This window comes from Aulonocara stuartgranti, assembly GCF_965226115.1.
Source record: "Aulonocara stuartgranti genome assembly, chromosome: 23".
Lineage (NCBI taxonomy): Eukaryota > Metazoa > Chordata > Actinopteri > Cichliformes > Cichlidae > Aulonocara > Aulonocara stuartgranti.
Genome location: NC_138958.1, coordinates 1,874,410 through 1,889,508, shown reverse-complemented (window position 1 = coordinate 1,889,508; position 15,099 = coordinate 1,874,410). Strand labels below are relative to the sequence as shown.

Below are 15,099 nucleotides of genomic sequence, written 5' to 3'. Positions count from 1 at the left end.
CACAGAGCAGATTGAACAAATCGCAGAGGATAACAAGGATAACAAGAGATGGAGGATCAAGCCTCAATTTGCGATTCGTCTCTTGGGACAGTACCAGGCTTACCAAGACTTAAATCAAATGACATCTTAAATTTGGTCGTGTGACACAACAATAATCCAAAAAGAGGCTGCATTTTGCTCCAAGATTTGCTTTTAGTAATACCAAGAAATCTCTAAACTAAAAAAAAAAAATCACAGCTGACAATCACGTGGTGAAAAACAGGTCATATGTGCACTTTAATAAATAGAACATGAAAGAAACACATGCAGTTGTTCCATAGATTTAAAAATATGATTTTTCTGAATTTAGGGTCTAATTTCTGTTTGCTGATTTAAATTCTTGAGTCCCTTTGAAAAGAAATGTAATGAGTTCCTCGTGTTGTGAAGGTTTCCTGTTGTTACTCTGTAATCACACGTTATTTTGGGGATTTCTCTTTAATATGCTTGAGTTGTGTTTACAGGTTTGGCATGCACTCCCAGTTAGAAGAGATGCTTCTGACCTGAAATGGCTGATGAGTAATGCACGAAGGCCTAAAAGACAAAAATCAACAAGAATGAAAGAAAAAAATTACTCTGACCAATTAAGTGGTGTTTCAGGAGTTATCTTAAAAGATAAGATGGATAAGATTATATTATAAGATTATAGGATTATAAATAAGAGAGCTGCTTTTGAAAGCTAGCTTAGCCCGTAACAATAATTGACTATAACAGCATTTGTCCAAGATATTATTTGGTCCCTAAGTAGAATTTCTTAAATATCTCTAAAGGCACCCATTAAAAAAATCTTAAAGTTGTTATTTTCTTTTTCTACTGGAAGTAAATGCTCGTGTATTTCAAATACTGAAAATTTGACCCTAATTTCAGGAAAAAATGACAAATTTGGGGAAATTGCACCATAAATCAGTGCCTGTATAATGAAGAGCAACCAAATGAGCTCCTTACAGGTACATCAGAGTCACAGTCTCGTCCCTGCGCAGATATTTTGTTCTCTGTTTGTGTCCTCTTAGACATGTGACCTGAAAGCTCCTGTCCTCTTTCTGTGGACAGTGAAAGCTGCTTAATCTGGACTCGGAGTACACATATTCTTTCAAAACCCCTAAAACTGACAACCAGCTATAAAAGAAGCAGAAACTCAGACAGGCTGAATCCTGTAAACACCACTCTGTTGTTACTGCTCTGCAAAATGTACATAGTGTTGCTTTAAGGGTTTACCAAAATTATAACAATCCATCCTGAGAGGAACATAAATATCTGCACTAAATATTATTGCAATCCATCCAACAGCTGTCGTGACAAAAGTCAAGCGTTTCACGGTTTATTCCGTAGTTTATCAGGTTAGGTAGGCCATCGAGACCCAAAAGGTGAAGTTTGGTGTAGTCATGGCTCCAACCATTTTGCATCACATACATTCATGATCAGAGTTCATGGTCTTTTCTCTCAGTAAAACTCTTGTGGCTCTAAAACTCAACGGTCCAACAGCTTGTATTTGTATCCCAGACTGCAGGGCAATAATTCAGGATCAAGATCCGGTCTGATCTTGAGACTTTGACCCAGAGCCCGGGCTGAGTTTTTCCATCTCTCGGTCCAGTTTCTCCCTCAGCTTGTGAAATCCGGGTCTTTTCCGAGGTTCCTGCTCCCAGCAAACCCTCATCAGGGAGTAAACACTTGGAGGACAGTCTTCTGGAGCTTCCATGCGATAGCCTTGTTCCACTTTGTCTTTCACCTCCTGCAGAGACTAAAGCAGAGGAGCAATGGGAAAATGTTTGACATAGGAAGTGATTACCTCAGAAGATTACTACATTAAATGTGTTAAACGGGTTTTCATGGTGACTAAAATCAATTGCAGAGTATTAAGAAACAATCCAAACTTAAACAATGATAGCTGCACTTTATGCAGAACTGCAATCATTGTCTGTTGTATTTAAAGCACTGAGGGACGGACACCTGCACTGTTGATGTGAAGCAACAACAAAACCACTGTGGGGGTGGAGTGCAGGTTTTGGCCAGGCTGTCAGGGAAGAGGTGAGGCAGAAGGATTTAGGGAGTAGGGTCGGCTGAGGTAAGTGACACACCTCAAGTGCATCAGCCAATTAACCACATCTTGATATAGTGCAGGTCAGAGAGGACAAACAACCACATGCTTGCCCTTCCTCCAAGGAGAAGCCAAAAGCCGAAAGAAGCTTGAGTTTCTATTTACGTTGCATGTCAGGAACCCGCAAAGGCGCTGTGGGATGTACAGTGTGCGTAAGTCAACACTGTAAATCAGCGGTTCCCAAACTTTTTCGCTGGCCCCCCTTTGTTTTACAGAAAAATGTTCGCGCCCCCCCCCCCCTCGCGCGCGCACACACACACAAACACATCCTCCAACCACACACACCCACATTTACTCAATTGCGGTTTATTTCACACCTCAAACATTTAGTGAACAATTAAGCAAATACAAGTAACCTGCAGGTAGTAAGAAAATAAACTACAAACTCTTTTACGCTGCGTCTGCACCTACACGGGTATTTTTGAAAACGCAGCTGTGTCGTCCACGTAAATGATGTTTCGAATCACCGAAAACAGATTTTTTTAAAACTCCTTTTTTTGCGTTTACGTGTGGACAAGGAACACAGAGTTCGTCAGGCAACGTCAAAGGTACGTGCCTTTATTCGGGTCACGCTGTGGCCACGTCATTGTTTACATGAGAGGAATTGCAGAATAGCAGATTAACAGTATTTTGTCTCTATCTTCAGGTTTTACACGCTTACATATAAACACTCAGTTACTGTCCCTCTATTTACAAAGGCAGAGGCGTCACGGTGTCATTATTTTACATGTAGTTGTTTTTTCCTGTGTAATAATGTTCAACATTGCTATCAATAATTTTTTTTTTTTAAAAATGTCTCTCTGTGCAAAATGGGTTTAAAAACATAAACAGCTGTGGGATCCTGTTTGTCTGTGATTTAGACAGGGGGAACAAATCGTGGCAGGATCAGCCTGATGTTATTTGTATCCCGCTGTAACTTTACTGTATAAAGAGCAAACATCTCCAAACTGTCAGGAGTAGTTAGTCATTACAACAAGTGTTTGTGAACTAAAAATCAAGAATGTGGGATCCTGTTTGTCTGTGATTTGGAGAACCCAGGGAAAACCAACCCTGCAGGGAGACCTACCTCGGCACCTGTGCAGGTGAAGCCAAAGGGCAGATTTGCTTCACCATTAGGGCTGCCACGATTAGTTGACTAGTCACGATTACGTCGACTATCAAAATCGTCGACGACTAATTTAATAGTCGACGCGTCGTTTGAAGCTTTGTAAGATCACAAAAGACGCAGGAATCAGTAGTAGGATTTAAGAGTGTAATAACGGACTGAAACAGAAGATGGCAGCACTGCATGTCCAAGGATGCCAGCTGCCGTTAAACCCCGAAGAAGAAGAAACTGTGTCCCAGAATTCATAGCGCGGCCCTGCTTAGTTTCCAACAATGGCGGCAGCTGGTTAGTTTTAATATTACTCTTATTATTCTTTCTGGGTCACAAAATAAACATTTAACATATTTTCAGGCGAGAATGTAGCTGTGTAAACCTCAAATATCTGCTCAGTTTATCAGGACACCACATATTTTCAAAAGCGCTCCGACGTTTTCGGAGACGTCTGTTACCCACTAGCTCGTTAGCTAGCCGGGGGCTAGGCTAACTAGAGCCGTGAGAACACCGGACTCCCGGCAAATCGTTTTCAAACCCACCGCCGTCTTTCGCTACTCAGGTTAAACATGATATATGAGTCACTTAGATAACTTAACAATGTTATTGTTTGCCTTTTTTTAGTATTTTATTTGTTCCTGAGTAAATCGGTTTGGCTGAGATTAAAGTTATAGTTTTTACACAGCTGAATAAACGTCAAGCAGACAGCTGATTATCAGAAGTGTGAGATGCTCCAGAATTTACTCCGGTGTCCTGTTATAGTTTAGATAGCAAGGAGTTTATTAAACTTCACCGAAACAATCTGCAAATGTCATTAAAATTTAATAAACTATCATCTTGTCTTTATTTTTAGTTAGCACAGACCTTAAACACTTAAAGCTGAAAGCTAATGATAGTTATATAAGAGCAGATGCTGCTGGTGCAATAAGCTGTACGCTGTATGTTCAATGGATGATGATCTGATTAGTCGACTAATCGCAAAAGTAATCGCTGACTAGTCGACTATCAAAATAATCGTTTGTGGCAGCCCTATTCACCATATTTTCTCGTCTTTGGCTTAGAATGAAGTTGGTTTGGAAACATATTCAGCGACGCTTCATCTCCTGCTTTGCGTTTCTGTGGGCGCCCGTGCTAGCAGAGTCCAAGCGTTGTTGTCCCCCCCCCAGCAATAGCTCTGCGCCCCCCCTAGGGGGCGGGCCCCACACTTTGGGAAGGTCTGCTGTAAATGAAAGACCTGTTGTTGACCAAGTTTGAAGCCATGAGCGCTGTGGAGCAGGTTTTCGGGTTTTGACCACTCGGCTTTCCCCTTCAGATGTTCCTCAGCCCATGGGGCTTGTGCTCCTTCTACCTAATGTTTCTGTTCACTGGGATTCTCAACAACCACTATGTCTGCTTGGCTGACCAGCAGCTGCTTGTTTGTCTGGAACATTAGGTCCCAATACCTTAACCCTGTTGTTCTCAACCACCTCATCAGGACTTTGGGACTTCTAATCCGTATGTGACACAGACGTTCCTGTACACTGTCCCAGCTTGTATCTGAAATTCCACTATTATACGTTCAATATCTCCAAAGCACCTTTGCACAGCCTGTAACTTGGGTCCTGTCAGTTGTGGTAGACTCCTGCCTCCGTGGATCTGGTGTCTTGGGCCCGTCCTGGCACCGGCTGTGTTGTCCATTAGGCCAGCTTTTTCTAGCCACTGGTAGATTTCTTGAGCTACCTCTCTCTGTCGCTGCCTTTTTTTCAGCTGCCCGAGGTACTCTTGGAGCAGCCGATCTCTTGGGGACAGATTCCTGATGTACTCATGGATGTTTCCTCCTGCATTGTGGTTCTGGTTTCTGTGGCAGTGGTAAATATTAGTTTGACTGAATCTGGTGTTGATGATAGTGAGTTGAGCTGTGCGCTCATGTCTGCAAGCATCTGTGAGTTCATCTGTAAGCTGGGGCAGTGGTGCCCTTGGTTGTGTGGATGCTTTGAGTCTGGCCACAATCTCCATCCTGTAGTTCAGCTGCATCTTCTACCAGAGGCGACTCATTACTCATTATTATTATTCCCATTGTGGCGTAGCCTCTGGATCTCCAGATGTTACTGCGCGAGGCAACCAAGTACTTCATAGTCAGTGTAAATGTGGGTCTTCTGCTTATCCATAGTTCCCATATGCACTGGCTATAACAGCTCTTACTGGGTCAGCTGGTATTACATCAATTCCCTGTCTTGTTACAGACACATACATGGAAAATGAGATGTTCTCGGTTGGGGAACAATGACGTACTTCTCATCAGTATGTCCTGACATCGAGCTTGTTAAGGCAGAAGATGTCCGAGCCAGTATGGCAATAGTTAACAACTTCAACAACTACTGGACTAAAAAGAGGGAATATATGTAGGGCTGTGCGATATGACCAAAACCTCATATCCCGATATGAGACATCTATCGTCCGATAACCATATAAATCACAACAATGTAACATTTTCTGTAAAGTCTGTGAATCTCGGGCAGCTCGACTTGCGTGAAGTGTTTCCAGCTGCGCGTCGTGTAGCTGGAGTCGAGTGTTTTAACCGATGCTGAAACGATAGATTTTTAGACATAAGTTGTAACGGCGCCGTTTTCTTTGTGAGTATTCATTACACGGCGTGCTGCTGGCGGCTCTTTTTTAATTCTCATCCGTAAATAATCTGCATCTTTCACGTGATTCAGTTTATTTTGAAAAGTCTCAACAGGATCTTGAGCTTTATTGTGAAAGGTTTACGTGGAACATAAACAAGCGGACACGCGATGCTGTTACTGTAGTTGTTGCTAACGACAACGCATAAAAACAGGCGCTTGTCCGTCTGTAGTGTGGTTATATTAAATATAAGAGAAAGAGAGAACTTTAAGAAATTAATATAAACACTACAGTGACATCAGAACATGAACAAATATTGCTGTAAACAGTTTATTTTGTGACACCACGAAACAAACGATAGCATAAAATGAAACGATGGACGTTTTTATATCGTCATCCGATATATATGGTTATATCGAACAGCCCTAAATATATGAACAATCTTCAGGCTTTCTTCTTTGCTTTTATCCTCGAATTCAACTGAAGGAGCTAGAAAAGAGCCGCTCAGATAACACAAAACACCAAACCTGTAACCTCAATAGTCATATTTAAGTCAAACACATGCTCCTCCCAGCAGTGCCAATGTGCTTCACATCAACTGTGAAGGAAGCTGCTCACCCTGCATGCTAAATGGTGTTTACTAATTTAGCAAAGACTGAAGTCTTCAACCATTTAATGCACGTAGGTAAACGTAGCCTTTGTGTCAGAGCTCATGTATTTCTACTCTATAAATACAGATACAGTTATCACAACAAACAAAGTTCTGGTTCCTTCAGTGTCAGACACATTATAGTGAGGTTCACCATGAACATGACCACTGCTGATATCAATCTGACCCTAACCCACCCGTGGGTAAACCAGCCTTAAATATAACAATTTACAACCTGCAATGAAGACTTGTCATTCTCTCAGTGGAGGCTGTCTTCAAGATAACGTGAGCAGAGTTTTGTCTGTACTGCATAGTGGAGTTCACACAGACACAATTACACTCTCGTTGTTAGTTTGTGCTCTTTGCCAAGTGTTAACTAATTAGATGTAGTGTTTAATTGAAGCTAAAACAAACTTACTTAAATAATCAACCCGTGTATTTGTTAAACAAGCTGTAATTGGTAGGTAATCAAAAGACACCACCTGAAGTACGATGGAAAAGAGATGGAGGACTCGGTGTTTAATTCTGCCTGATCCTACTGATCCTACTGATCCCGTCTTCCTCACTAAACTGCTAAGATGCAAATCACCTTGGAGGTCGGGGATCAAATATTACCTGACGGGGATTAGAGTGATAAACAAGGCTGTGTTTAAGCAGCGTGGTTCCTCCCTTTCACAATCTGTCTGTTTGCTCTTTGCAGCTTCCTGTACTGCACAAGTTCAGAGAGCAGGTTTTTCTCTACATGCTGTAAAGTTAGAGCAATCAAATTCAATTTTTTTGTAACACAGTAACACAACAATCAGCTGATTTGAAATTGTGCGCTCAGAGGAGGAACTGGTGGACTGATCTATACAGCAACATAGACATTACACTTTTACTGCACAAAAAGACAAGAGCACGAAATACAAACTGTCCGTAACCAAACCAGTCCCATTATGCTGCTAACACAGCTTTGACTATTTGCTAGCATCTGCACAGACAGCATGCTAACGCTAAGGCATGCTGTTTCTACATATTCACGTTTCTAAAGTAGAATCACCTTTAAAGTGTCTTTGTGGGCTGGATTTCATCTTTGCTTTGTGTTTACATGTAAAACTGGTGCATCCTGATTCTGACAGGGGTTTGTGTTGGTGTGTAAAACTGTAGTCTCAGGTTTATCGTGTTCATTGGTGAGTACGGTGAAAGTAAAGTAATGCTTTTAAGAAAATTAACAAGTAATGTGTAACACTTTTGTTTTTTGAGTAATGACCACAACTAACATGCGTGTAAAGCACCACTGTAAACACACACATATACACTGATAGCAGACTGCACTGGTGCTACTTACCATCTTGGGGTAAGGCTGACGACCGTATGAGAAGATCTCCCACAGAAGAATGCCGTAACTCCAAACATCTGACTTTGTGCTGAATTTCTGCCGGATGAGGACAAAAATGTGCAAAATGTAAAGCAGCTTTCTATTAGGACATACTTTTTAAATCAGTTTAGTCCTTCCTGTCTTTAATTTGATTGATTCTTTAATTTGATAAGTAATATTTTAGAATTTATCCAAAAAACATGTAAAAGACGAGCATAGTGCATTCCTTCTTAAACTGACCTCTTTCTTTAGCGCTTCAGGTGCCGTCCATTTCACCGGCAGTTTGGCTTTATCTGACACCTTGGAATCCACTTTGGTTAGGCCGAAGTCGCTCACCTTGGCTACATTGTCATCAGAAATTAGGACATTACGAGCTGCCAGATCTCTGTGAACCAGCTTCTTTGACTCCAGGTAATCCATCCCCTCACACACATCACTAACAACAGACACACACATATAAAAAAATATTAAAAATACACTATTAAACACACACGCTGTACAGCAGACTGATTAACAATCTGTGCACTGATGCACACACTATAGATTTTGCTAATGAAAGGCCATTTTTGATGTTCGCACTCACAGAGAAAAGCGAAGCAGCTGAACAGAGTTTACAACCGAACGCCCCCGTGTCCTGAGAAAGTTAACGAGGTTTCCCTGCAACAGAAACACGCAGCGCTCAAAAAAGTCAAATCAAACAAAGTGTGTAATGTTCAAACATACATATTAAATATGGGAGAAAGGCTGAGGCTGTCAAAGTAGACCCAACGTTGCAAACGATGACGTTTTCATGTTTCCTCACCACCTGCTGCACAAAAGCTTTTTGCACCACATTTATCTTTAGTTGCTTAGCCCAGCTGTTTATTTACACCAGCACAGCCTGAAAATGAACTTTCAGCGTAACAATCAATGAAACGATCTGTGAGAAAACAACCTGAAGCTCCCCACCGGTGACTCACATACTAGTTTTACTTCCTCTATGTTTCACAGTTATGCTGACTTTACCTTTATCGTTGCCTAATATTTATTTACACGTTATTTATGCCTTTGGTTCATCTACGCTTGACTTTTGTAATTCACTGTTTTTCACTCTCTAGTTCAAAATGCTGGAGCTAGACTTTTAACTGGTGCTAGAACCAAGATTGTATCACTGATACTGGTTTCCTGTTCATATTAGAATTCAGTTTAAGATTTTCTATCATTGGTTTTTAAAGCTCTCAGTGGTCGGACCCCACCAATACCATCTCTCTTATTCACTTTCTCAAACGCAGCTGCAAAACGGTGGAACCAGCTCTACGTGTCAAATATCGCTGTTTATAAATCTTGCTTGGTAATCTATTGACTAAAACTGCGACCGGTGGTTGTTGTCTTCCTTCATATATGGGGCCAATGATAAACTGCTAATTGTAAACATGTTGGCTGTACCTTAGTCATGAGCTCTGTGACAATGTGAAGCCCTTTGTGAAGGATGACTCCCAACAGCCGCACCAGATTTTTATGCTGCAGCTTCCTGGAAGAAGTGAGTCCACGTTAAAAATAAGAATTTAGCAGCATAACGGGAAATGCAGGCTTACAGATGCATTACATTTAAAACAAGATCACAATGCATTCATTCTTTTTCACTCGTGTTGTTTTCAATATTGTCAGAATTTGCAGAAATCTTGGGACTCACGTCATAACTGTGGTCTCCTGCAGGAACGCCTGAGCTGTGACATCACATTTAATGGTCTTCACTGCCACCCTCTGGCCCATGTACACCCCTTCATAAACAGCTGGAGGTTGAATCACACACTCGCCGTTTAACCAACCTATTGCATCTTTAACTATCTGCCGTTCCTGATGCTTTTTAAAGGGAAATTAAAACCGAAAACTCACCACCAAACTCCCCTTCGCCGATATTCTCTCCCAGAGTGAGCTTCTCAATGTCCAACAGCCATCCACCTAAAATGAGCACATACGTAAAGAAGATAACCTCTCACGCATGTTTCCATTATCATTGCTATAAATACTTCACATACATGACTCATCCCCACACAGCAGCTCACCTCTTTTCTTAGGAAGCACATACTGATGTTAAACTTACTTTTAGACAGCTCCAACTCAGCTGACTTGGTTCCCTGTTTCTGTTTGGGTTTCAGAAGAGTCGTAGCGATCGAGCCTTTGTTCTTTGAATAGAACTGCAAAGATGGAAGATTCAGTCAACACAATTTCAGCTTTTTATCTTATTTTCCACCCCATGTGATCATGCTTGGTTTACCTGTGAATTACTGACTCATTAAGATCAAGTACATTTTTGGGGGGGGGGTTAAGATGGAAAAATCTCACTTAAACTTGAACAGAGAGCTGTGAAAAAATAACTCATCTTAGTAATTCAGGAAACCTAAATGTGGCCACAGCTGTAGGTTTAAGTGCAAACACATAAAGGGTAGTCCTATGAATAGACTGCACTCCACAAAGAGCAATACTGAATTAAATCCAGCACTGAACTCGATGTATTATACAAATATAATAGATTATGTGACATACTGCTCTATGAGCACCGGACAAACAATCCAGCTCAAATATTTGGCCGTTCTTCCTTTTCCTGCAGGAGTAAGTCAGCTGGTCTGACTCAGGCCTGGAGCCATCTGTAGCTCTCTGATAAGCTGCTGAACGAGCGCTGCCATCTCTGTGGAGTCTCCAAACTCTGACTGCACCCTCACACAAAGACCGGCTCAATGCTGATAAACCATAAAAGGGCTGAATTTGATTATCTCATCCTGATTTTGACACGAGAACTAAATATATTTTTCCTCTGCTGTCACTGATGATACACTGATGAGGCTTCAGGCTGACAAACAGCTTGAATACAGCAGGCCTGCAGTGTCTATTAAACGGAGACTGAGACAATAATACTGCAATGAATTTTGGTGCACACGTTCTTCTCATCTTAGGGGATTTTGATAGCACTCCTCTTTCTCTTCCTTTCTTGCCAGCATTCCCATCGCCCTTATTTTATGGTCAAAGCTAATTAGCTGGTGCTAACTAGGAACACTGGCAGTGCCACATTACTGTTTCCCTCAAGTGCAGGCTCTTTATTTTGGAAAGGCTGGAGTGAGGAAATCATCCAATTTTTTATTTAAAAAAAAAGCTGAACAGAAAGCCAGTCAGGTGACTTTCCCCTGGGGAGAAGGAGGATACGCATGAATTGAATTATGAGTGGACGGTTAAGCTTGTGTCCTCCTTCCAGATAATTTCATAAGCATTACTAGCTGAACCCCCAAGGCAATTTTAATTCTGCATGCACTTTAGGGCGGCTGGATCTGCACCTCCAGCTGTGCAATCTTGCATTGCATAATGATAATTAAATGATCTTGAATGTTGTAAATCGATAAACGGTGCAGAGAGTGCAGGCGGATCTGTCAGAAGGTGGACTTAATAAACTACATGTAGCTCTTTCACATATAGAGTCGTATCCACGTTAAACAGAATCTGTAACAGAAACGTGTCCAGTGAGCTCATTTCCTCCTACCTCTATCATATCGATGAGGTTGTAGAAATACTGGGTTTTATCGATGGTCAGCTTGTTGTCCTGATAAATGACCCTGTAGTGAATGACCTCTCCGGAGATGCTCACGCACAGGACGTAGTCGCCAGGATGACGGATGCTCTCTCGCACCAGGAACAGGCCATCCTCGGCTGGCTGTAGCTTAGACACAGCTTCTGGACCGGAGATCTTTCCGTGAAACCAGCTGAGGAAAGACAACGCACGCTGAGTCGCATAAACTAATCGTTCCTCGTGAACGTAATGCCAAATATGACATTTTTTAAATCACTCAACAGGCAGGAAAGTGGTTACATACATTTATCAAGCATTCAGGTATTAACATCTCTGAAAAAGGAACTTGGGGTGAATACTCCAGAGACCATGTTTGTTTGCATGTCTAAGATGTGTGATCACGAGTTAAGGGCTGACCACAATGGAAACTAAATAAAGAGACGAGCATCACACTGCATGTGATCGCTGTGAAAACAAGAGGGAAACACACCCACGTGAGCCCTCAGTACCTTCATGTGAGAGAAAAACAAGGTGACTTACGGCATGAGGCTGAGGCTGGGGTCGACTCGCAGAGCCTCTCTTTCACGCACATTGGTGGCGTTGATGATTCCTTCTTCTCCTGTGGTGTTGTGTCTGGCTCTGTAGCATCCCTTCTTCTAGAAAAGAGCAACGTTCGCTTTATCAGTTTCAGTTTCTTCCAAATAAAAATCCTCTAAAGCTCTGCAGCATCTGTAAAACATGACGGTGAGTGACGGTACCGTGGTTGTGTCAACAATAGTGAGGATGTCTCCTTTGCGGTACAGCAGTTCTCCAGGTTTGGGTTTTTTGTGATCCCCCTTGGCTACACACTGAGTACCGGCAGCCCAACTCATCTAAGGAGGCAAAGGAAAATTATGAGAAGGGCACTGACCCATGACTGTGAGTCACACTTTGAGTTTGCTTTGCTAAACTTGCTGTTTTAGGACTCACAAGTGTTATTGTACGTTTTTACTTGTCGTGTATCGTAGTGATGATTTGTGAGACCACTGAACAACCAGCATAAAACCAAAGCATTTGAACATATCTCTTTTGGACACCCACAGCCCGTCTTGGTTTGGTGGTTGGTTGTCGACTTTATTCTGGTCGGCGTAAAAAATACACCAACAAAATGAGAATTTCCTTTTTTTGGAGGTCGGATCTTTTGGCCAAGAATTTTAGTAAATATATCTACCGGCGACAAATATTGGACCTCCATGAAATGATCAACTGATTTCCTTTTATTGACCAATGACCTTTGCCTGATTTCCATCAGAATTAAATGTTATTATCTGCTACTGGTATCTGCAAAATCTGAGAACGATATCTTGAAAACTGTGGACAGACTGCGAACAAACAGACAGAGAAACAAATGGAAACGATGACAGACTCCCTCCGTTTGGGGGAGAATGATAGCCTACGCATCAAGTTCTCAAAGAGTTTGTGACATATGAGCATCATTTTTGAAACACTGCATGGTAAGGTAGAGAAAACATGAGTTAAGAAATTTAAGTTTTCTCGGTTGACGTCATCTCAGGATGAGATGAGAAGTCTTGTTCGTAGCATTCCCAGAATATTTAATTTTGTCTAATAAAATATTAACATTTAGTGTCCCTGTATTGATACAATATTGCCACATTATGATGTATCATTTCTGTCCCCACCCTGAATAAATATGAACTCTGACATTTTGCACTGCCAGTATTTCCATCTTGCCTTTGTTCATTTGTTCAAATAAGGTTAAAATCATGACTATTGAAGTGCTTTAATGGCAGTATTGTTAATGTAAAAGGACACATGTGATTCTCTGTTCCTTCATGCAAGTTCCTGATATTTCCAAAGGTTTTACATCGATTAATGCTGTTTAATACATTAAAGCCAAAAGATTCCTGGACACATTTGGCTTGACAAAGCCAACGTCCTAATTCAAAGCAAACTAATGGCTCAGTCATACAAGCAAAAACAGGACAACACCTTGCATAAACAATTAGACAGATTAATTAATTTTAAAAAAATAGATATCTGTGGCTGTGTGCTGATTGTACTTAAATTTGTCACATTCATCCAGTTGATCGCAAGATAACTGCACAGGTCGCCTGACAGGAGGAAACCTTTCTGCAAACAGTCGCAGTCTGACTTGGACTCATTCTCTGGGAGACTGTTGAATAACTGCTGTTTAAATTATAAATGCAGACAGATTCTCAACATGTTGCGGTCAGTTTGAATGAGTCAGCGACTGAGTGCCAGCTGGTTGTATTCAGGTTGTATCCCTACAGAACAGGAAGGATGCTGAGAAACTTTTCTGTGTACGTAGACAGTAACAGATATGTGATTTCTGACAGTCTGTCACAGTTTACGGCTGTATTACCAGGAACGCATTGCGTGTGATTGCCAACTTGACCTCATTCAAACGGAGATTGATATCAGACTGACTCGATGTTATGGCAGATTTAGTGACAGAGTCAGCGGTGAGCTGGTGCCAGCTCTGATATTTATCATCTATTTCTGTGAAACACAATAAAGTCCATAACGTTATTTGTAACGGAACTGCATGTTACATTTTTAAAAAATATATATCAAAAATTAGAAAAATCTCATATGAAACTCACTGAGAAAATTGCCCGTGGAGCAATACCGCAGAACTCTATCTGCAGCAGTATCAGAATCATCAGGACTACTTCAGCTCGTCCTGAATCCTTACACGCACATATAGAATTCAAAATAGTGCTGAAGTCACTTTATTGGGGAAAAAACCCTTTTATTAGTTCATAACGCACTCAAAGGGTTTGGCCACCAGTGCATCTCTGAGTTGCGCAGTCAGACCTGAGCAGGTTGAGATCTTTTAACTGTCCCGAGAATCAGATCTCAGCTGAGGGCGCTTTCGGTAATTTGGCGCAAGCTGCCTGCTGATCCGAGGTCAGTTACATCTGTGTTTACGGTTCAAAAGATTTAAATTCTGACAGGCTTACAGTTCATAACTGTGTGTTTGTGTTGACTTGTATCCTACTTGTTTGGTTTATTGCCTGACTACACGGTTTGTGGTTTTATGGTTTACGTGTAATTAAATGTGCCGTATAAATAAAGCCGACACTCGGGTGTAAATTTGGATTAAGACATGAGTACTTAGTACATACTTTATCAATCACATTAGCGTTAGCCTATAATCTGAAATACAGCTGCACACATCTGCAGTACGTACCTTTGCCATCAGCAGGGCTGGCTGGATAATTCTTTGAACACCTGGCCGAGCAAACAAGGTCTCCGAACAGCCAGGAAAGATAAAAAGCGCCGTCTGTCCTGTAATAAAACGCAAACAGATGCAGTACAATTCAAAGCTGCTGTTCGATAAATCCGCCTCTGTCGAAGTCAAAGCCAGAAGATGAACGCCCAGACAGCGCCGTCCGTCCGAGTCCTCGTCGGCATAAATGTTTCAGTACCTGCGGCTCTTTGGGGAGAGCCTGTCAGCAGGAGAAACCACCAGGCTCCAGGCCTCCTCAGCGGGCACTCTCCGTCAAACTTATTTTCGGCTGAATTTCTTCATCGTCTCCAGCCCGTCCGCAGCCGCTCCTCGTCTTTATTCACATCTCAGAGCCTTGTGAGCGCTCGCGGTGGCGCGCGCTCAATGTCCGCGTGAACCACTTCCTCAATATTTAGGAAAGCGCAGTTTGAGACACAGCGACGCTTTTTATTACATCACAAGACAGAAAAA

The 15,099-nt window shown here is 41.8% G+C and overlaps 1 protein-coding gene across 1 annotated transcript; it reads right to left on the bottom strand.

Moving 5' to 3' along the window:
* Positions 1-249: 249 nt before the first annotated feature.
* matk (megakaryocyte-associated tyrosine kinase) lies at positions 250-15,021 on the bottom strand. The gene is made up of 13 exons (XM_082525401.1): positions 14,828-15,021; positions 14,590-14,687; positions 12,134-12,247; positions 11,916-12,031; positions 11,349-11,568; positions 9,921-10,014; positions 9,713-9,778; positions 9,510-9,609; positions 9,263-9,347; positions 8,421-8,494; positions 8,078-8,273; positions 7,808-7,894; positions 250-1,774 (listed from the first exon to the last, which is right to left on the bottom strand). Exons 2-13 carry the CDS (start codon positions 14,596-14,598, stop codon positions 1,559-1,561), a joined length of 1,377 nt encoding a protein of 458 aa, XP_082381527.1. The 5' UTR covers positions 14,599-14,687; positions 14,828-15,021; the 3' UTR covers positions 250-1,558.
* Between the last annotated feature and the right edge of the window lie 78 nt (positions 15,022-15,099).

Coding starts and splice junctions, on each gene's coding strand:
- matk (XM_082525401.1), bottom strand. Junction 9,779..9,920: donor TGAGTTGGAGCTGTCTAAAA/GTAAGTTTAACA, acceptor TGCTCATTTTAG/GTGGATGGCTGTTGGACATT. Junction 9,348..9,509: donor CAGGAGACCACAGTTATGAC/GTGAGTCCCAAG, acceptor CACTTCTTCCAG/GAAGCTGCAGCATAAAAATC.